We start from the raw sequence: 22,349 nt of genomic DNA on the forward strand, positions 1-22,349 counted from the left end.
GCCACTTTGTTGGTGTGAGCAAAAAAATGCAGGTTTTGGGTGTGTCCTTTTAAATGCAAATGAGTTGATCTCTGCACTAAATGGCAGTGCCGTGGTTAAATAGTGCAGATTAAGGGGCGGTATTATTGTAATAAGATCCCCTTCTGACATCACAAGGGGAGCCAAATTTCGATGACCTATTTTTCCACATGCTTGAGGAGAACGGTTTACCAAAAGAGTTGTTCTTTTTCACATTTTCTATGTTAATAGAAGCACTGGGGACCCAATTATAGATATGTAATTTAATTGTAAATATGTACTTTAAATATGACCCATTTTTAATTTCTAATGACTGCCTATGGAATCCCACAATCTGTCAGATCCAGCCTGTCAGTCTTTAAAAATATTTCCAAGCCAATGAAGCATCTATTGTATTTTCTAAATGCATCTATTGTTCCTTGGTGTATGGTAAATTTATTTTCACACAGCCATTATTTCTGCCACGGCTTTTCTTTATGCTGCCACAGATCATATGCCCGAAGCTTCCCACAGGTGATTGGTGACGCTCACTGACCAATCAGGCGGCGTCTCGCTGCCATCGCAAAGTTATTAACCCTGTGGCAGTCTCGGACTCTCCCCGGGGTTTGCTTAGCCTTAGATCTTTAATCTGCCGCAAATAACTCTTTCATTTCCCTACCGGATCCGTTAGCGGGGCGCGTTGTCTTCATTCTAACGGAACGGATACTTTGCTCAAATCGCCTTGTCGATCGGAAGTGGAGGAAAAGGAGAGAGACAGCGTGTCTAACGACCGTGCCGTTTATTTGCCAAACACCACATTGATGCGTTACACAGTTACGCCGTCTGTTTACGGGCGAAACATAAAAATGTGGCAAAATCGGGACAGACCCCTGGAGAATAGTGGCCATGTAGCTGGTAAGTGTATGTTGTGTGTTTAAAGGTGGATTGATCGATTCATGTCATTTGTTTAAAAACGAGTCGCTGAAAGAGCCGAGTCCAACAGTGAACTTGGCAGGCGAGCGTCAGCATATTCCTACCGTCGTTATGTCAGCCTTGAAAATAACTCTAAATTGCTTTAGAAATGGGGTCTGGGTTGAAAAGACGCCACTTTGATAAAATGTCTAATTATTAAAGATAATTAGGGGTTAAAAGAAAGCCGAAGGTGCACTTTTCGCGCAGGTTTCATATCTGCAGAAAGGCTTTGACTGCGGATGGCCGCATCATCTCCCCACGTTAACTGCGTTTATGTGAATATAAGGCTACGTGTAGTTCAAACGATGCCACGATTATGGTTTTGTCTCATCAAATATTATTTTCGCTTTGTTAGCCTTAACGGAAACAGCTGGGGATTGACTTTCATAACCCCTTTCGATTCGCGAGGTTCGCACGATGAGTTTAAAGCCCCGGTTGTTCATTTCGTATAATACGAATTTGAGTTTAATATTTGTGAACGGACGATTGGGTTTCACCAACACTTATTCCCGCGCGTGTGAAGCTACTAAAAATGCGTTATTGTTCATTGGTTGAACATGGTGGCGCTATTGCTGCTTTTTTAAACGTGGCAAAGGCATTATTACAAGACAACAGGCGGCAATGCATTGATTTATCCTTGTTGGCACGGGAGAGGTGCGTGTGTTTATTCTTATATCATCTTTGTGTTTCCATTGTATGGGTGAAGAGGTGATGCTTGAAAATATGGTGACATCCTTAACCTATGATAGTTGAGGTCAAGAATTAATTGTCAATGTTAATGTTTGTGTATGTGTGTGACAGTGGACCAAAGAAAGGTGAACAATGCCGGATGGATTGTTACCCATCTGGAGGGCTGGAGTGTCCCCGGTTGGCACTGTGTGTCTCCGGAGAGCGAAGGTAAGACATCTGCTGCTACACACAGAACGCACTAGCACAAACTGTGTGTGATTGGGTTGGTCGATGATATCAGCAAAAAACTGAATGATCTCTTTTTGGTGTATTTTACACATCTTTATAAATCTGTACTCATTGAAATGAACAGATTATCCATTGGATAATATCTAGATGAGCACATTTGGTTACATTTTCTTACTACTTGCAGATTGTTTCACAGGTACAGTTGCTTTAACAAGCAGAAGAGGAATGATAAATGTTCTTGCAGTGAAATGTGATCTTGTGGGCGTCTCATTTCCACATTGAGACAGTTGACTCTTTGATTCCTGAGGGGATTTTGCAGAATGATCATACGATAAAGCTAGAGAGAAATCATCATCATCAATTTGACATCCTTCTGACCTGTTTTTAACAGAAATGAGGATTCACACATTGCTTTGATTCATGATGCTTTGTCTCCTTCATAGGTGGTTTTGAGTCTGTCATTTACTTATTGTTTAGTTAGTTCTAGTAATTAACTAATTGGATATGGAATTATGCTATTGAGCCTCAGTTAAGAAGTTCTGAAATGAGAATATGTTAGCTTAAATGTTAAATTACAACTACTTGTAAAGTCTCTGTGGCATTCAGTTGAAACTGTATATATTTTTGAAGTCATAAAGAATAATGGGTGTTGTTGTGTTGCTTTGAGGCCAAATATTATTATTGTAGTGCTACATTTGTTTTAGGAACTAACAGTTCAATAATTGTATTTTTTTACTACTTCAATAGTTCAATCTACAATTGCCTTTTTAGAGTCCCCCGTAGTCAATAACTTATCACTTAAAGCCCCCCTAACCTTAAAATGCACTTTTAAATGTGTTTCTAGCAGAAAATGAGTCATTTGTGTGTGTGCAGAAACATCCTGTTATTATACATATCCACCTATTCTTCTTTGTATAAGATTCTCACCTATTCTCTTTTAACTTTCCCTGCCATAAGAGAAAACGCTTGTGTCCCTGCCAATGACGTTTATTTCCGGCTTTCCGCAATACCGCTATTATCCACCAGGTGGATGCCTTTTCCGCAGCTTATAAAACCAGAAAGTATCCCCCCCCCCTTCAGCAAATAACTTGGTGAGTGAGAAGAGACGGGGTGGAGGAGGGATTCTGAAAGATGCGAAGGATTATTGGTGAGTTCAACTGTGAATTATATATGGCTTGCTTTCGAGCTGATTGGGTGTATTGTTGATTACCGATTGTAAGCGGCTGGTGCTATTGACTACTGACTGAAAACAGCTGAAGTCACTTAGGTATTTTATTTGACGTGTTCCTCCCGAACTTTGTTAATAAAACATCATTTAGGGATCCCCTATCAATGTGATGTCACATTGGCTCCGTTCCACTCCAGTTTTAGACACGCACTCTTGAACTTCCTTAACACTTCCCCTCGGGGGAATCCCTGTCGCCATTTTGAAGTGCGTTCCACTTTGTCAAGTGAACGAAGGAAGTTTATATGAACAGACCCTCGCTCCCTTGATTTTGACAGAGGGACCGAGTCTACTTCATATGTACACTTCAGGCAGCTCCATATACCACTAGGGCTGGGTACCGAATGTCAATACTTTTATGGTATCGAACGAAACTCTGATACTATAAGTAGGCTTGTTGCGATAGTCGGTAAAACAGTGATTACCGGTGCCGGTATTTATCTTTCGGTTCCAAAAGCTAAGCGGCTGCGTCTATATGAGCCTGTACTTGCATGTAAGGACCTAAAGCGCCGACAATTGGCTGTCCACCACCACGTGATTGGGAGGATTTCTGAAGATACTCGCAGTCACCCAACACAAGTGTAGAAAGGATGCAATATGAGAAATATACAGAAAGGCTTTGTGACAGTCTAACCAATTGAGTGAGCGCAAGTATGGCCGTTCTGTCTCCGTGAAAGGCACGCCAACCAAAACGGCGCTTCTCCTAAACTGACGAGGGGTTTCAATTTAAAGCACGCGCGCAGCCTGTGTCTCTCAATTGCAAGACTTTGCGTGCGCGTCTCCAACAACAGTCTCAGACAAGGTGTTTAAACTTGACCCACACGCGCAGCTCTCAATGCTTATGAAATAGGCCTGTCTCTCCGCATCGCAAGACTTCATGCCCTCGTCTTCCAAATGGACAATGTGTTTAAACATATTAAGGTGAAAAATAAAAGTTGTATTTTTGTTGATGTTTAAATGGATTTTAAAACAGATGGTATCGGAAAAAGTATCGTTAGGAACGGTATCGAAACGAAGGTATCGAAATCGGCACTGGATCAAAAGATTTTAAACAATACCCAGTCCTTTACCACAATGCAACACGATTGTGACGTCACTTTAGCAGCTCGTGCTTTGCACAGTTCAATTGATGGAGGGGGCGGTCTCCACTTTCCATGTGATCAAGGGCTTAGGGCGATCCATTTGAACCTACTTCAAGTGTTCCAGCAGTAGTGGGCACCTGTACAATGTAAGCAATGACGTACATCCGAGTGAACAAGACTGAGGGAAGTTGGCGAGGGAAGGTCATAAAAAATGAACTGGAACGCACGGATAGATTACACCCCAACCATAACCGCTCACAGACTCCGCCTTATGAGCGCATAGTTCAACCTTTTGCCAGAGACACGTTTTGATGTAGTACAAAGCACATGTGTAAGCGCTTTATACACTACTTTGCATACAGGGAGGGGCACAGAAGCTTTCTTTACATTTAAAGAGACACACACAAAAACAGCACGTTACAATGTTCAACATCGTATAATGAAAGATCTGTGGTGTATTTTGAGCTAAAACTTTACAGACACATCCTGGGGACACAGACACTATTTTTATAATGCTGAAAACACTAATCTTTAAAGGACGTGTTGCAGGGTTAATTTTTCAAAAAATCTGTGCAATTTGCTTGTTGGTAAGAAACATTTAAACTGTTATCCATTGTATTTTATGTTGATGGGTATCACAAAACGGAATAAAATATGAAAAAGTACAACAGTTTGCAACGATTCTCCTTTAAAATCTGTATCCTGGTGTTCAGGACATAAATGGATCAAATCAGCAGATTTGCAAAAGTTTATTTATCTCCACATATATTATAAATAATAATTAGCATGTTAACTTTGCAGTATACCACATTATATAGTTCTTACTATGTATATATGATTTACATATTATATACGTAAGTATTCAACAACAACAATCGTCTCACATGGCAATAAATATCTTCAAAACATTATTATTTTTCAAAACTTAAAAAAAAAATTCAAAGCTGTATCTTACAATTACTCAAAGATGCACACATTATTCCACATATAATACTACTACGCTGTGGCTACCTTTTATCCACTTCATCACTGAATTGCGTTAAAAAAATGTTAATACCAAAAACGTAAAAAAAATTATAAGACATTTTAAAAGTGATATACATATCTTGATTGATTCATGTGCCATTTATCGACAGTGGTGGTTATCCTGCAACACGCCCTTTAAGCATCATAATAGCATATGTAAAAGTTTTGTGGTGACATTAATTTCTTTGTACTTAAAAAATATCTTGAATGTAACTACAACATTTCCTAATTTAGTATACATTGATCTATGAATATGCAAATTAGCCCCCGCCTCTACTCAATTGCACCACCTCAGATCATAAACATATGTACATGGATGCGTCATTCAGCAGTTTCAGACAGATAACTGCTAAGTCTGTTTTCACAATGCATAACAATGCACTAATCTTTATATAGTGCTAATGTGAGCAGGTTAGAGCAGTGGTTCTCTACTCCAATGATCAGCCCCCCTCCCAGATATAAAACACCTGATTCAGGTTATCAGCTTGTAAAGTCCAAGTTATAGTTGTGTGTAAGTTCTACGCTGTATGCTGTGTGTTGCTTTGCGTAGCCTGACATTTTCTAATACAAATCTGAGGCCTTAAACTCAAAGTTAAAAGTTAAACATGTTTTTTAATTATGATTTTAAACAACTTTACAGTTCAATTTTTTTTTTTGTTTAATGCTGACTTGCTTAAACAAATATATGAACTTCATATTTCTACATTTATTAACTTGTCAGTATGCTTCCATAAGGGACTGCATTACTGTACACATGTTTGCATGCATGCTGTTGATAATCCAGAAAATATATATATTTTTTAGGCAGGCAATAAGCATTTGTGATTTTTATTTTTTTTATTTAAATAAGCATTTTTGGTTATTAATTTTAATTTTGCAGGCGAATTTTGTAATTTATATGGAAGCTGAAGAAAACTAATAATACTGCCAGTACTCCAGTATATATAATATATATGACATTAATATTCGAGAGCAATTTTAGCAGTGACTAGACTAGGAAACCGCCCGTCAAGAAATTAAACTTTTTTCAAAAAATATTGTTTTTACTTAAATGCATTGCTGGCTAGCTTTTGCCCCGGTGCGTGTACATTTAGAAGTTTTTGAAGTAAAGCGCGCTCTGCAAAAGATTGGGCGTGACTTTTACACCCTCCCCCTCTCTCTCCGCACGCTACGAACGCATGCGTCGTAAGCCCATGTGGGAATGGCTGATCTGGGATCGGGGGGTTGGGCCGCCGAGCACTAGCAAAACGTTAAAGAGTGTTTTTAATGTCCGCCATGTTGGCCATGGCGCACTGAGCCTGGAATCAGGGACCGGAGCGCGCTGGAAGCACACACCGAGAGAGAGCGACCGATACCCGGCCTGGCGCCTCCGCTCGACCCGCCACCTCTACCGACCCACCCGTGCCCTGCTGGACACCGAACCGGCATCATCCATGAGAACTTTAATCGGACTAGTAGGGAACATTAGGGGATCGGATAGGTATATGCTGCATTTGAAATTATAAAGAATAAAATGAGTAAACTGTCGTTTCGGGCGCGGGCGCTGGACGCTTCCAAGCCTCTACCCGTCTTCCGCTGCGAGGACCTGCCCGACCTGCACGAATATGCGTCTATTAACCGGGCAGTGCCACAGATGCCCACGGGGATGGAGAAAGAGGAGGAATCGGTACGTTTTAATGCTCAGAGCAATGTATATTGAAAATAAATCTGTTTTATTGCAAGAGGCGCGTCCCTTGTTTCTCTGCGCCAGTGTACACAAAATGGCCGCCGTTTGTCATACAGAAACGCCTCAAATGTGTCGCTACCTGTCGAGTAAGTTGGTGTTTAGCGATATGTACATGAACGATAGGATTTTTACTGTACGTATGTAATTTCGGTGGTGATTTTCATGCAGTATTTTTGCCGAAAGACGGTTTACTGAGTACAAAGGAGTCACGTGACCTGTAGCAGAACCGCCATTTTGTTGCTTTTTCTGACGGCTGCGTGTAGTTGCAGTACCCGGCACAGATACACAGGGGGCGCCTGTCTCTGCGCTCCCGCACTGCAATCACCAATTAACACCCATCCAAACCATTATAGGCCTCCAACACACCATACTGGTGCAGTATTCGGTCATGACTGAAAGGTACACAGTGCAAAAATACATTATTGTACAAATGATTCATTAGCTTAGTAGTTGTCATGTTATGCAAACGCATTTTTAATGGCATTTATGTTATTAATGAGAATAACGTAAAGATACTATGTGAATGCATCGCTTTTTGACAGAGGAAGCCTATTTGGTCCCACTGATCTGCTTGGGTGTGTGCTTTTGGGGGAGAGCAGAGGTGCACATGGGGCCTTGTTTTATCACAGGGAGTTGAATCACAGCTTTATTTCAATATTTATCCTAATGAAAATACTGTAACGTTAGTATATTTTAGTATTTGCTGCACTAAATTTAAGTAAAGTTAATTTTTGAATGCTACAGTTGTAGATTTTCAAGTATGCTACAATATGTAGGCTAAAAGTTATCAATTATCTTTAATACTACATAACTTGTATTAATAAATGTAGTAATTATTATTTTTGTATTATTCTGCATACTACAATATTGTTTTCATTTGAGATCTATTTTGTTACACTGTGTCATTTAAATCAATCATATGCTGCTAATATGCATTGTGCATGTTGATATTTATAGTTTTATACATACATAGTTTTATATATTTATAGTTTTATACATTTAAATGCGTTTCCCTTGAACTTTTATAGTGTTTTTGTGTTAAACCTGTTGTGCAGTAAATTAAATGGATAAACCGTGCCTTTGAGTACATGGTGTTCCATTCTGTGTATGTTTTAAAATACTTCTGGAGATCACTAGACTTATCTAATGGTGTAGTAATGTATGCAAATTTGTCAGAGGGCAATAAACACATTTCTAATGCATAAATACGGTTCATTAAAATAAAAACAAAGTAGCTTTAGCGTTGCTGTGCTGCTGTGTGAAAGAGGTGTGAAAACAGGTGTTAAATAGAGAAAGTGTTATATGACTATTTGTATGCAATTGTAATGCAGGGCTTGGGGCCTGGGCACAGGATTTATGATTTTGACATGCATAGAGGAATTTCATGATTGCAAATGTTTATTATACGTGAAATCTATTAAATATGCAATATTGGTTGTAAATGCATCCCTTGTCAGCATGCAAGTCACACATGCATATCACTGAGTGTTCAGTGAAGATGTGCTTGTGAAAGAGGAAAATGAGGTTGAGTGAGAGGTCAGTTTTTGGATTGTGGTTTGGTGCTGTCACGCTAGATGTTTGTGTCTGATAGATCTTGCATTGTCGGTGGGTTTGCTATCTACACTTGTTTGAATTAAAGCATTAGTTTGTTTTAAATGGTAGGCTTTTGTTGGTTTATTTACGATTTGAGGTAAGCTTAAATAACAACATGGTTTTGCAATACTCAACCTTACTTGCAAATGTCTCTTCATTTGCCACAACTAAAAGGTTGGTTTTAAAACCTATATACCCAAGCAAAGGTGCTTCATTATTATTTAAAGGTGCCAAAAATGCATTGAAATAATGTTAAATTGTTTTCTGGTGTCTACATAGAATACATGCATCTTTTATTAAGTGCAAAATTATTTAGAGACAGTTTTATATTTACATGCAACCCTGGCATTTGTCTTTAGAATGAAATGGTCTATTATTACCTTAATGTTGAGCTCTGCTCTGATTGGCTGTTTCACAGAGCAGTTCTGATTTGTAGCTCTGTGTGTAAACGGATCTTATGTTTGAATCTGTATCAGACAAAGATACAGAATTACCAGTTGTTTGGAGATTGTTAAAGGGGCACTCCACTTTTTTTGAAAATATGCAAATTTTCCAGCTCCCTTGGAGTTAAACATTTGATTTTTACTGTTTTGGAATCCATTCAGCTGATCTCCGGGTCTGGCGCGACCACTTGTAGCATAGCTTAGCACAGTCCATTGAATCTGATTAGACCATTAGCATCGCACAATGATATTACGCAGCAGCCAAAAATAGTCGCCTTAGTAACTAGGGGTGGGCACATTTTTTTTCTGATTAATCATATTTTTTTACGTGGTCTTTTCAAAATCGATTCTCAAGGCCATGAATCATTTTTTCCCGCATGTATTTCTGCAAACGTTGAACGTAAGATTAACGTCGTTAATCCAATTACTAGTCTTCTCCACTCGACTGTTCTGACTTTTTTAGCATACATTTTTCATCTTGCTTCAAAATTGTATGTAACATAATTGTATGCATTTGAAAATTAGGGATGGGTTCTGTTTTAATGTACCCAAGTGTACCTAAAATACAAGAGTTTAACATACAGCTTTGTGGCTTTTAATTTCTTTTTATTATTACACTTGTAAACTTATGTTCACTGTTCTTTTTTTATAAATATAGAATTTGTATTAAATCTATATTCATTGAGTCGAATCGAGTATAAAAATCTATCCTAGAAACGGAACCGAACCGAGAATCGAAATCGAATCGATTTGATAGCTTTCAAATCGAAATCGAATCGATCTGGAACATCTGAATCGATACCAGCCCTATTAGTAACTTTCAATGGCAGGGGACTATTTACTGGCAGTGCGTAATATCATTGCGCTTCCTGCAGCCATGTTACAGCAGCAAAGTCCTTGATTATTACGCCAAAATGAGAGTAGAGTATAGTTTCTAACCATATGAAGAGTTTTGTTGCAAAACGAGAGAACCACCGTGTTTTTAATTGTTCAGAAATCTCGTTTTTTGGTTGTGCATTCCAATTAATTTCAGTGCAACTGCAGTTGGATTGTTTTGATTTAAACCTTCATAACTTAAAAAATACAGCTAAGTAACACCATAAAACAAAATAATAACATGATAACATAATAATAAACATGTTTTGACAAAAATGTTAAAAAATTGATTTATCTCGTTTTGCAACGAAACTCTTCATATCTGCTAGAAAATTTAAACTTTTTTCCGTCTTCGTACATGATGTCACTACAGAAGAGTCAAGTTTTAAGTAAGAGAAATATCTAAACCATGGTTATTTTTTAGCGCGATGCTAATGGTCTACTCAGATTCAATGGATTGTGCAAAGCTATGCTAAAATTGGTAGCGCCAGACCAGCTGAACGGATTCAAAATCAAATGTTTAACTCTAGGGGAGCTGGAAAATGAACTCTCTTCAAAAATAGTGGAGTGTCCTTTTAACTCGTCAATTAAGAGAAAACGGCAATCAGTGTTTCTGCTATTATCTGCCGGTGGCAATCTTAGCAAACGTATAAAACTCCGTACATTTTGAGGATCGCTCAGAATCTGATCTCTATTAAAACTCCTGCAGAAAAATTCAATTATCTCAGCTATTTGCTCAAAATCTATCCATATTTGAGAGGTGATTAAGAACAACAAATTAAGGTTGGATGAAGCTTTTTTTTTAAATGGAGGGTCTGTTCTTTCATTTTATATATTGTATGTTTTTATGTTTACATTTTTTTTTCTGGAAGGCATTAAACTGAAATGTGAAAATCATAAATGCTGGCGGGGAAAGAGTTAATGGACGTTTCTGAGTAGTACGTTTGTGAGGGGTTTCAATATGGACTTGCAAAACGTAACTGTAACGAATAGTAGAACTTTAGCCTGAACACTAAATAGCATATAGCGTTAACTGTCATATAGCACTAACTCAGCAGTCACAACTTTGTTTTTAGCATTGTAAAAACATTGTACTTAATTTAATGTTAAATATAATGTTGGGGCATCCATCTCGACTGTAACGTCACAGTCAGGGTTATGTTAAGATTGGCCTGTTTTCCGGCGGCCTTTTGCATGCACAAGGTTTACATAAGGGGGGAACAATTGTGTTTAAGGCTTGTATGATATGTCATTACCATGTACAGAACTCTTATTATTCATCTATGCCTAGGTAAATAGTTTTCCATTTTGCGTCACCTTTAAATAAACAGTCATACAGCTCGGAAGTTTTGTGGTGTATTAAGTTCTCTTGAATGTATGTTTATATTTACGTGCTTTCATATGGATTCCTATAGTTCAGTCAATGGTGTATTAGGTCAGGTTCTGTTATGCATTGAAATTCAGCTCAGATGTACCGTTGTAAAGTGAGGATGTGAAACTACACGGTTTTAAATTTATGATGGCTAATGTTAGAATTTGTTTACATGACAGCACCACCCAACAAATATGCAAATGACCTACATATGCATCTAACTTTGCACCTGAAGGCTAATTATTTATTCTCCATGCAGGAGCACCATCTCCAGCGGGCAATATCTGCTCAGCAGGTGTTTGGGGAGAAAAGGGAAAACATGGTGATTCCTGTCCCAGAGGCCGAGAGCAACATCGCCTACTATGACTCGCTATATCCAGGGGACTTCAAAATGCCCAAACAGCTCATTCACTTACAGCGTGAGTTGATTGCTTTTCACTCAGGCTATTTGATGTTTGTTAGCCTTATTGTCATTTACTTTGAGCGCTGTGGTGTGGCTGAGGGATGTCCTTGCAGTTTTTTGACTCTTTCCATTTACCTCCCAAAGCATTCAGCCTGGACACAGAACAGCCGGATTTTGACCTGGACTCTGAGGATGACACATTTGTAAATAAGCTGAGAAAGAAAATGGACGTGGGGCCACTGCAGTTTGAGGAGATGATTGACCGGCTGGAGAAAGGCAGTGGACAGCAGGTACTAGAGATGCTAGAGAAACCAAAACTTTCCATTTTATGTTGTTTTTCCTGTTTGTGGTTAACATTTCTTCTCTCTATTTTAGCCGGTTTCTCTGCAGGAGGCCAAACTGTTGTTAAAGGAGGATGATGAACTGATTCAGGAGGTGTACGAGTACTGGAGCAGGAAGAGAAAAGGATGTCAGAGCGGCTCTGTAATCCCTGTCGTCAAACAGGAGAGGCGTGACGTCTCCAGCACCGGGGACCCCTATGTGGCCTTTAGACGCAGAACGGAGAAGATGCAGACCCGGAAGGTGAGAATACAAATTTGAGCAAGATCATCTCCCATACGTTGTGTATGCACATTTGTTAAAAGCAGAAGGTTTGTAGATGTGTCTTCAAGTTTGCGTCGTCTCTCCTGCAGAACCGTAAGAATGATGAAGCTTCTTACGAGAAGATGCTGAAGCTGCGTAGGGACCTGAGCCGAGCCGTCACCATCCTGGAGATGATCAAGAGACGAGAAAAGAGCAAGAGAGAGATGCTGCATCTCACACTAGAGATAGTGGAGAAGAGGAACAAATAATGTGCGGTCATGTGTGTGTTTCATTACTTTTCCAGTCGTGGAAAATCTGGAGTTCCAGTTTTACAAATTGTAAAACTGTAGTTGTCATTTAAATTTCTACATTCATTTTTTTCCCACAAGTTTACATTTTTTATTTATTGCAGTTAAAGGATTAGTCAATTTTCTTTAAAAAAATCCAGATAATTTACGCACCACCATATCATCCAAAATGTTGATGTCTTTCTTTGTTCAGTCGAGAAGAAATTATTATGTTTTTTTTTGTTTTTTGAGGAAAACATTCCAGGATTTTTCTAATTTTAATGGATATTAATGGACCCCAACACTTAACAGTTTTAATGCAGTTTAATATTGCAGTTTCAAAGGACTCTAAATGATCCCAAACAAGGCATAAGGGTCTTATCTAGCGAAACGATTGTCATTTTTGGCAAGAAAAATAAAATGTGCACTTTAAATCTACAACTTCTCGTCTTCCTCTGGCTGTGTGACGCGCCAGCACGATCTCTCGTAATTGCGTAGTGACGTGGAAAGGTCACGTGTTGCATAAATGAAACGCACATTTGTGGACCATTTTAAACAATAAACTGACACAAAGACATTAATTAGTATCATTTGACATACAACAACGGCAGAACAGTCCTCTTTCTACACTTGTAAAGACTGGGGCGTAGCTTCGAAACGTCATCCGTGACCTCTTGACGTGATGACGTGTTACGCGAGGTCGCGCTTGCACGTCATAGGACCGGGGGAAGACGAGAAGTTGTGGTTTAAGATGCATATTTTTTATTTTTCTTGCCAAAAATGACAATGGTTTGACTAGATAAGACCCTTATGCCTAGTTTGAGATCGTTTAGAGTCTTTTGATACTGCATTAAAACTTTAAGTATTGTATTGGGGTCCATTAAAATGAGAAAAATCCTGGAATGTTTTCCTCAAAAAACATAATTTCTTCTCGACTGAACAAAGAAAGACATCAATATTTTGGATGACATGGTGGTGAGTAAATTATCTGGATTTTTTTAAAGAAAATTTACTTGTCCTTTAAGGAATTTCATTGGTTAGAAAGTCTGAGAGTAAAATGGGTTGTTTAGCACAGATGCAGTGTTAGCATTGAGTTTTTGATTTTCGTGTGTGTTTGTGTGTTTAGGAACAGCATGTCTGATTTCGGAGGCGAGGTGATGGCGGAGGTTCTGGCTCAGAGGGCTCTGGAGAAGCCCGTCATCCCCCTCATCCCAATCACAAACAGCAGCCAGTACAGACACACAGAGCACGACCGGGACTACAAGAGCAAGGTACACATGCACATCCCTGTCTATACATACGACCGTTGGCTTCTCTACATAAAAATATATTCTTCTAGCTACACGCTAGTTTAAACACTTCCCACTGTGTATGCCTGCAACCCTTCATAAAGCTACACAATTGTGTGTGTAATGTGATATCTATTTATTGTCTTCATCCATCTTTATTTGTTTGTATGACGTCATTGTAACTAGGTTGATAAGCCAGAGGTGGTACGACAGAAAAGGAAGTATGAAAAGAAGGCCAAGCCGTTGCCATTGGCAGGCTCCGCCCACTCGGGCCCGTCTGTCTTTAACACTAAAGACCTCAATCAATATGACTTTCCCAGCTCAGATGATGAACCCTTTTCTCAGGTACACACACATAATAAAAAATATAAACCCTGCTCATTTCCCCAACGTTTACCTATGGTAACACTCGCTCTCATGTCCTCAGATGCTCTCCGGTTCTTCAGAAGCTGAGGAGGAGAACGACCCAGATGGTGTGTTTGCGTTTCGGAGGAGAACAGGCTGTCAATATCACGCTGCAAGTTGTGAGGCATCTTCGTGAAATTGTGAGGCTGGAATATTCTGTATAGTGTGAAAGTCTAGGTTTTATTGGTAAATTATTTTCTCACTCTATCAGGCCCGTTCGGGAACCGCAGGCGATTGGCCCTGGTCTGATCCAGCTGAGGGCGGGTTAGGTGATGTGCGATATCGCTACTCTCTGACCACGCTCACAGTGCCACGCCGATGCTTGGGGTTGGCACGTAGACGAGTAAGCAGAGGGGGCAGGTGAGGTTTTTTATTTTACAGATGCCGATATATTAGTGCATCTCTAAGAATAATGCATGTTTTTTCTGTATATTTCAATTATATACCGGTTGTATTTACTTAACACTGATGTCTGCATGTAGGGTGTTATTGGACCGGGCCCACTCGGATTGGGATGCTGTGTATCACGGGCTGGACCCGGATTCCTCCGTGTTCCCTTCGCAGTCTCCAACTCAGCAGCAGCACAGCATGGATACCTCACACACCAGCACTGATACCTCTTCAGCCTCCTTATCGTCACCCAACCTCGCGCAACTCCTTCTCAACATTAAAGCCTGTCGCTGGAGGCATTTTAAGCCTCGGGCGGCACCGCCGGATGACCCCGACAATCCGGAGCACTGGTCTGCACGGAGACCCCGCCGCGGCTTTCTCATCCGGCCAATCAGCACGCTTCGGGCACGGGGAGGATCGGCTTCCTCCATTCGACCTCCTCCCCCACCACCCACACCTGGTGAGTCCTTGAATCCTGCACTGGTCTTACGAATAGTGAAACATACACATTTTTAATCACCGTTGTTGTGAGATATATACAAGATGATCACACACAGCCTGCTCAGACATTGTAAGATTTGGTAGCATGATTCATCAAGATGCATCAACAAGTGTAAATATCCCTGAAAACAAGCAGCTAAAAGTAAGCATTTTCTCACTCTAAAGTGAATGTAACAAGCGGGTCCGCTAATGCCCTCTGCAGGCATTTGTTATACATAATTCTGGATTTTATTGCACATGTTTACTTGTTTTAAAACTTTATTTGAAACAATTGTTATTGCATCATCATTATTATGTAATTTTAAAGGTTATGATTCACTTCGGACTATTTTCCCCCCAAAAATCTAATTACTTCATTATCAATTAGCAAAATCATTTTAAGGTACAGTCTTAGATTAGTTAAACATTTTAAAAAATATGATGTTAGTTTCCCTTTCATTTATTTTCTTATTGAGGATTTCTTAAAAAGTGTAAAAATCTCGTTATCGTGAACCCAATCTCGTGTCTCGTCTCGTGGAGTAAGGGTCTTGTCACACCCTCCTAATAATTAAACTTCGTTTTCGGCAAGAAAATAGCCTTAGAAGCTGGCATGGCTTATAAAAGAAAGAAAAAGGAATAAAGCAATTTAGTAAATTAATATAAAGGAACTGTTGCGAGTTGGTGCTCCTTTATAGCTTAGTAGTAGAGCATTGGTCAGCTATGCAAAAGTCATGGGTTCGAACCAAAGTTGCTTTTGATAAAAGCCAGTTACTGTTTTTACTGATTTTTTTAAAATTATTTTTTAATAATTATAGCGTTTTTGTCCCGTAGCTTTCACCGCTGAGCAGTACCAGCAGCACCAGGAGCAGCTCGCTCTGATGCAGAAACAACAGCTTGAGCAGGTCCAACTTCAGCAGCAGGCTGCCGGTACAGCTGTCCCTCACAACACAAAGGTGAATCTTATGCACAAACATCAAAAGAGTTCACCATTATATATTATAGTTATCATAATGCATTATATTACCTGAGAGTTTAAAACTAATTTAACTTTTGAGTTATACATCAGATGGAACATCTTAACCTGCTTTAACCATGTTTTTGGTATAGTAAACTAGTATATTGCACAATTTGCACATTGTATAGCAATTACTTATATCTGGAGTGTTTTGTCCTGCATATAGTTTGTCAAAAACAGAAAGCGCAATAACTACGTTCTTAGTAGTTATACACCTTATTTAGTCCGCCGCCATGTTGTTGTCAATCCGAGACTGTGAGGGATCAAAGTCCAGAGCATGCACTTTAAATCTATTGTTTTGTATCAGGATGCTGGTTAATCAGCCATCAAAACAAAACACAGAAAATACATCGTTTAACAAATTTCCACAATACAGAGAACCTCCGAAAACATGGATTGTTAAAATTAGAAGGAACACATGACCTCATTTGAGTGCAGTGAAGTGCATTGTGTACATTATATGTTTTGGATATTAGCTTGTTGGCTAATCACTAATGTCTCATGTTGTAAGCATGTTTACTTTTCCTTTTCTAATACACCAGTATAGTGTAACAATATTTTTTCATCTTTAATTTGTATAAAACAAGAGTATGTTTTGTGTATTTTCTCTGTTTTTCAAGACATGAACATTAAGTTAACTCTTTCGCCGCCAGCGTTTTTTTAAAAAGTTGCCAGCCAGCGTTTTTCATGATTTTCACAAAAGTTTAATGCCTTCCAGAAAATGTTTTTCTTTAAATATATAAACATACAATATACCAAATGAAAGAACCCTCTGCTTTCAAACAAAAACAAAAAAAACGTTTCATCCTACCTTCAGTAGTTCTTTGGTAATCAGCTTTTGAATATGGGTAGGTTTCTGCAAAAACACCACATTTTGAGCAAAAAGCAGAGATAATTCCATTTTTGTGACGGACTTTTCATAGAGATCCCATTCAGAGCGATCTTTAAAACAGACACGGACATGCAGCAGCTTGCCATAGGGCAGTAATTCTCAAAGTGTGGTCCGCGGACCACTAGTGGTCCCCCAAACCACCCCAGTGGTCCGCCAAAAGATGACCTAAACTAGGCAAGTGTTTATGCAATCGTCACTTATTTAAGTAGATTTTTAATGCACTTGCAAAACTGTGATATCAGTTCTTGCCATTCTGTTTTAATAACGTAAAAATGGATCGGTGGCTAAACCAAAGAGGAGTCAAAAGAAGGATCAAGCGTCAACTGAAAGCAGTTAAAATCCACAGATCTATTAGTTATGTAATGTACTAGTTTTTGTTTCATGTGTAAAATCCCTGTCATTTCAGTGATTTTTTTTCAGCATTTTATTGTTACCATAGTCACAACCATAGACTTCATATACCCACCACCTCAGTTTTAAACTAAGGGCTCTTTGGAATGACATTAAGTGGGACATAGGCTGTTATACTATGTTTAATTGCAGTTTTTTTTTCATATGTGCAGTTTGTTGGTCATATTAAGCTGTAACTCATTTCACATTTACTTGTTCAAATTAAATAAAATTCATATAATAATTTCTGAACATAGCATTGCATTTGTGTTTAAAAAATTAGTTTTTGACTTGAAACAGTTGCATATTAAACTTAAATTTAGCTTATCCTTCCTATTTTGTTGTTTTTTGGGGGCGTGTTAGAGTGGGATTCTGTTAGGTGGTCCTCAGAAAAAAAATCGGAAGATAAAGTGGTCCTTGGGCTGAAAAAGTTTGAGAAACACTGCCATAGGGCAATACTTCCGGTTTTAAAAAGTTGCGGAAGCCACCTAGTGGATAATAGCGGTATTGCGGAAAGTCGGAAATACTCGTCATTGGCGGGGAAGCGTTTTCTCTTGATTGACGAGATATCTCGTCAATGGCGGGGAAAGAGTTAATAAGGTGTGATTGTCTTAATAACAAGCTGTTTATGTGAGAGTTTGTTAAAGTTGTAAAAAACATGAACCCTCAAAGTTGTGTACAAATATTATTTAGTAAGAATTTAATCCTGCTCCTGTTAATTCCGGTCAATGTGCTTAAAAAACTTACAGGGGAAAAGTTTTTAACGTATTCATTAAAGGCAGAGTCCACGATGTTTGAAAGCCAATGTTGATATTTGAAATCACCTAAACAAACACGCCCCTACCCCAATAGAATCTGAACCTTCTGTTGATAGACCCGCCCCACACATACGCAACTCGGCAAGGATGTCGGTTAGTAGACACGTTCCTTACTGCTGATTGGCTATAAGTGTGTTTTGGTAGTTGGCCCGTCTCCTTTTCCAAAGCGTTTTTCAAACATCGTGGACTCCGCCTGTAAGGGGTGCACCGATAAATACCGATATGCACTAATAATACATGGTCAGTAACTATTCTGAATCGCACAGACAATATTATTCACAACTAATTAATGTACTACAGCTTTTGATCAGTAAGTCCTTATTGATCTGAATTCACTGTTAGTTTGAGTTGTTTATAACATGCATTTAAAAAAAGCAACATTTGTTAAAGGAGGAGACCACGATGTTTGAAAAACGCTTTGGAAAAGGAGACGGGCCGACTACCAAAACACACTTATAGCCAATCTGCAGTAAGGAGCGTGTCTACTAACCGACATCCTTGCCGTGTTGCGTATGTGTGGGGCGGGTCTATCAACAGAAGGTCCAGATTCTATTGGGGTAGGGGCGTGTTTGTTTAGGTGATTTCAAATATCAACATTGCCTTTCAAACATCGTGGACTCCGCCTTTAAACATAATTATTATACATATTCTTTTTTATCATGAAAAGGTTTGAAGAACAGCAATTTAAATATATCCTTAAGCCATTTCCTGGAGCTGCGTGTCATGTTTGGTTCTTCGTCTACAATGCATATTAAGTTTCTGCATGAAAGCGCCCTCTGGCTTTTGGATGTAGCTGCGTTTCACAGTATTTTATTGAGAAGCATAGCAAGCATCATCGGCCGATATATATCGGTGCACCCCTAGTATTCATGCCTTCCGTTTTTTGTAATCTGTACGAATTAGAGATATGTACATGGTTATAGGACTATATTAGTGTTGTAAAGAAAAGTAAGCATGCTTACAAAATTAGAAATTATTAGCTAACAGGCTAATAACAAAATTAATTTTATGTAAACATTGTGCTGCTCTTATCTCAAAATTAGATCCCTTCTCAATCCATGATTTTTGAGGTTCTTTGTCCTGTGGAAGTTTGTAAAACAATGTATGTTCTGTGTTTTGGTGGCTGAATGACCAGCATCTTGGTACAAAAATGGGTTTAAAGCACACTGTCTGGAAGTCCATCTCTTACAGCCTTGTTTTGAAATCAACTTAGTGGCAGGCTGATTACATATAAATATGTAAAAAGTGTGATAACTATGGGGATAATTTTTTGTTTCAGAGTTTGGTATCGAAGATGATCGATGCTGCCAGTGCTCAGTTTGCAGCCTCTGCGCTTGTCACTCCCGACCAGCTGCTTGCGCTTAAGAGCAAAGAGGAGGGTACTGGTGTCAATGGAGTCGTCTCGGCCTCAGGTTGGTTCTGCGATTTAAACTTGTTTAAAGTGTGTTTAGTTAAAGTTGTTTTGTTATTTATTCTCATGCATATCCTATGACCAATTCTGCAGGCATCTATAAGGGCTTACATCACTCGAGCTCTGCAATGTCCTCCATCCATCTGTCTTCTGGCCCTACCTCCACCTCATCCCCCTCTCCCGCAGCTGCCACCACTAACAACGGAACATCCTCAGCCAATCACCACGTTGGCACGACCGGCCCCGCCACTGCCCAGGCGCTGATGGGCGGGGCCGTGAGAGTAAGCGTGCCCTCGACAGCAGGCACCTTGAGCGTACGGCCGTTGCAGCGTCAGCCCACTGTTCCGGCGTCTGCGCTAAAGCTCGCTGCCAATGCCAACAGACCCATCCCAAAGGTCACCACGGGGTCAACCACCCTCGACATGGGGCCCAGGTGAGATTTCATGATGTATCTCTGTGACATATTAGATATTGGGGTTAAAGGAATAGTCTACTCATGTTCAATATTAAAATATGTTATTACCTTAACTAAGAATTGTTGATACATCCCTCTATCATCTGTGTGCGTGCACGTAAGCACTGGAGCGCGCTGCGACGCTTCGATAGCATTTAGCTTAGCCCCATTCATTCAATGCTACCATTTAGAGATAAAGTTAGAAGTGACTAAACACATCAACGTTTTTCCTATTTAAGACGAGTAGTTATACAAGCAAGTTTGGTGGTACAAAATAAAACGTATCGCTTTTCTAAGCGGATTTAAAAGAGGAACTATATTTTATGGCGTAATAGCACTTTTGGGAGTACTTCGACTCGGCGCAGTAACACCCTCCCTCTCCCATTATGAGAGAAGGGGAGTGGACTTTTCAGGCGAGTCGAAGTACTCCCAAAAGTGCTATTACGCCATAAAATATAGTTCCTCTTTTAAATTCGCTTAGAAAAGCGCTACGTTTTATTTTGTACCACCAAACTTGCTCGTATAACTACTCGTCTTAAATAGGAAAAACGTTGATGTGTTTGGTCACTTCTAACTTTATCTCTGATTGGTAGCATTGAATGAATGGGGCTAAGCTAAATGCTATCGAAGCGTCGCAGCGCGCTCCAGCGCTTACGTGCACGCACACAGATGATAGAGGGATGTATCAACAATTCTTAGTTAAGGTAATAACATATTTTAATATTGAAAATTAGTAGACTATTCCTTTAAGAGTTTAGGTAAAACATCTGTGGGATCACCCAGCATATCTCTTATGTTGTTTAATAATCAAAATGTTTCTTGTAGGGATAATCACGATCAAGAGAAACCTCCGCTAAACAGTTTGACAGACAACACAGTGGCCATGGAGGTTACGTAGCCCCGCCCCTCGACCCATCACACACCATCCCTCAAATCGAGGCGTCTCCTTTAGGTGCTATGCATCATAGTGACGCCGTTTCCATGGCAGCCGTTGGGACTTAATTGCAATTCTCATCTCTCTGTTTCCAATTTTTTTGTTACTATTAATATCAACGTCTGTAAATTATGAAATATGGAAATGATTCTATGTACATGCATATTTGTAATACACCCCTTGTATATAACATTACTTGAATACAGAAATTGTTCATTTGTGATGTTTTGCACTTGGGAAAAAATCTGAAAAAAACTGCGATTTTCGTAGCGTGCGTGCGTGTGTGTGTCAGATTGTGAATGTTAGAAGGTGTTTGTGTGACTGTGTATCTGAATGTATGTGTCACATGCATGGTGAAAAACCTGCTGTTTTATCTATTTATTGTGAGGTGTTTACAGGTTTTGTTTTCTTATTTTTCAATACACTGTAACCTCTTGGGTTTCTGTGCAGTGTGTATGTGTCTGTGTGTGTAGTTGAAGCTGTTTTATGTGAACATCTCTAGTTGGAAAAAAGCAGCAGGGGTTTCTTTCTGTCTCTTTCTCTCTCTCTCATGTGGCTGCTCCCACTCCACTCAAGCACTATTTTTTTTTAATCAATGCTGCTTTTGTATGATTTAAGGTTTTTTATTTTTTATCTGAAAGCCCCTTTGTCATTTTGGGGGTTTAAAATCCCTGTTGGAGTCCTTTTGGAGTTTGTGAAACTTTTGTTTATTACCTCTGTTTTGATGACTGATTGTATGTCCCTGTGTCTGTTATGTGTGTAACAGAAGTTCATAAGGGAGAGGACTATGGTATGTTTCTTTATCATCATCATTCCACTTTATATGAAAATAAGGAAAATGAACAAAAAAGGGACGTTGTATTTCCTGTAAGACTTTATGGTGGCACCCGTACCCGTGGGGCCAGCGTGAGCTCTCTTCTGTGAAGAGGATGGTACCTCACAAGGCTATTCGTAGTTGTTTTGTATGTACCACAATCTGAATGCCCGTTCCAATGGCATCATCTATCTTTGAGGTGTTTTTTTTACAGTCCCACCTGGAAGAATGAATTAAAAAACTTATATGACAAAATGTTTAATAAACCCAGGGCATTAAGTGTTTGGCCAGCACAATTCATTCTTTGAGTCTTTTCTCAGATTTTGTGTGAATAGTTACATTTCTATGATGAAATTGATGGTATATTCCTCCATTTCGGGGTGTAGAAAAATGTGGGGACAATGCATCATTTTTTGAGACCATATATTTTGAAGGGATTTTTATATACAGCTGCCAAGAGTAACATGAGAGAGATGCTTGAAAAATGAACATACTCTAAATAACAGGTAAGATTTTAAAAGTCACAAATATTGGTGATTTGTCTGGGTATTTATT

General features: G+C 39.2%; 1 protein-coding gene across 4 annotated transcripts; it reads left to right on the forward strand.

The window, feature by feature from the left end:
- Positions 1 to 580: 580 nt before the first annotated feature.
- On the forward strand, positions 581 to 22,090 carry epc1b (enhancer of polycomb homolog 1 (Drosophila) b). 4 transcript variants are annotated; one of them, XM_073855685.1, is made up of 15 exons: positions 581 to 912; positions 1,771 to 1,866; positions 11,490 to 11,649; positions 11,778 to 11,923; positions 12,009 to 12,215; positions 12,326 to 12,472; positions 13,627 to 13,773; positions 13,978 to 14,136; positions 14,219 to 14,308; positions 14,408 to 14,556; positions 14,679 to 15,046; positions 15,898 to 16,019; positions 19,461 to 19,593; positions 19,686 to 20,025; positions 20,872 to 22,090. In XM_073855685.1, exons 2-15 carry the CDS (start codon positions 1,792 to 1,794, stop codon positions 20,942 to 20,944), a joined length of 2,316 nt encoding a protein of 771 aa, XP_073711786.1. In that variant the 5' UTR covers positions 581 to 912; positions 1,771 to 1,791; the 3' UTR covers positions 20,945 to 22,090. The 4 variants fall into 4 exon arrangements, with proteins under 4 accessions (XP_073711786.1, XP_073711788.1, XP_073711782.1 ...); XM_073855687.1 differs by lacking the exon at positions 581 to 912 and adding an exon at positions 1,605 to 1,623; XM_073855681.1 differs by lacking the exons at positions 581 to 912; positions 1,771 to 1,866 and adding an exon at positions 6,397 to 6,886 and having other exon boundaries at positions 12,326 to 12,480; positions 13,635 to 13,773.
- Positions 22,091 to 22,349: the final 259 nt, after the last annotated feature.

Source organism: Misgurnus anguillicaudatus, chromosome 2, assembly GCF_027580225.2.
Source record: "Misgurnus anguillicaudatus chromosome 2, ASM2758022v2, whole genome shotgun sequence".
Classification (NCBI taxonomy): domain Eukaryota; kingdom Metazoa; phylum Chordata; class Actinopteri; order Cypriniformes; family Cobitidae; genus Misgurnus; species Misgurnus anguillicaudatus.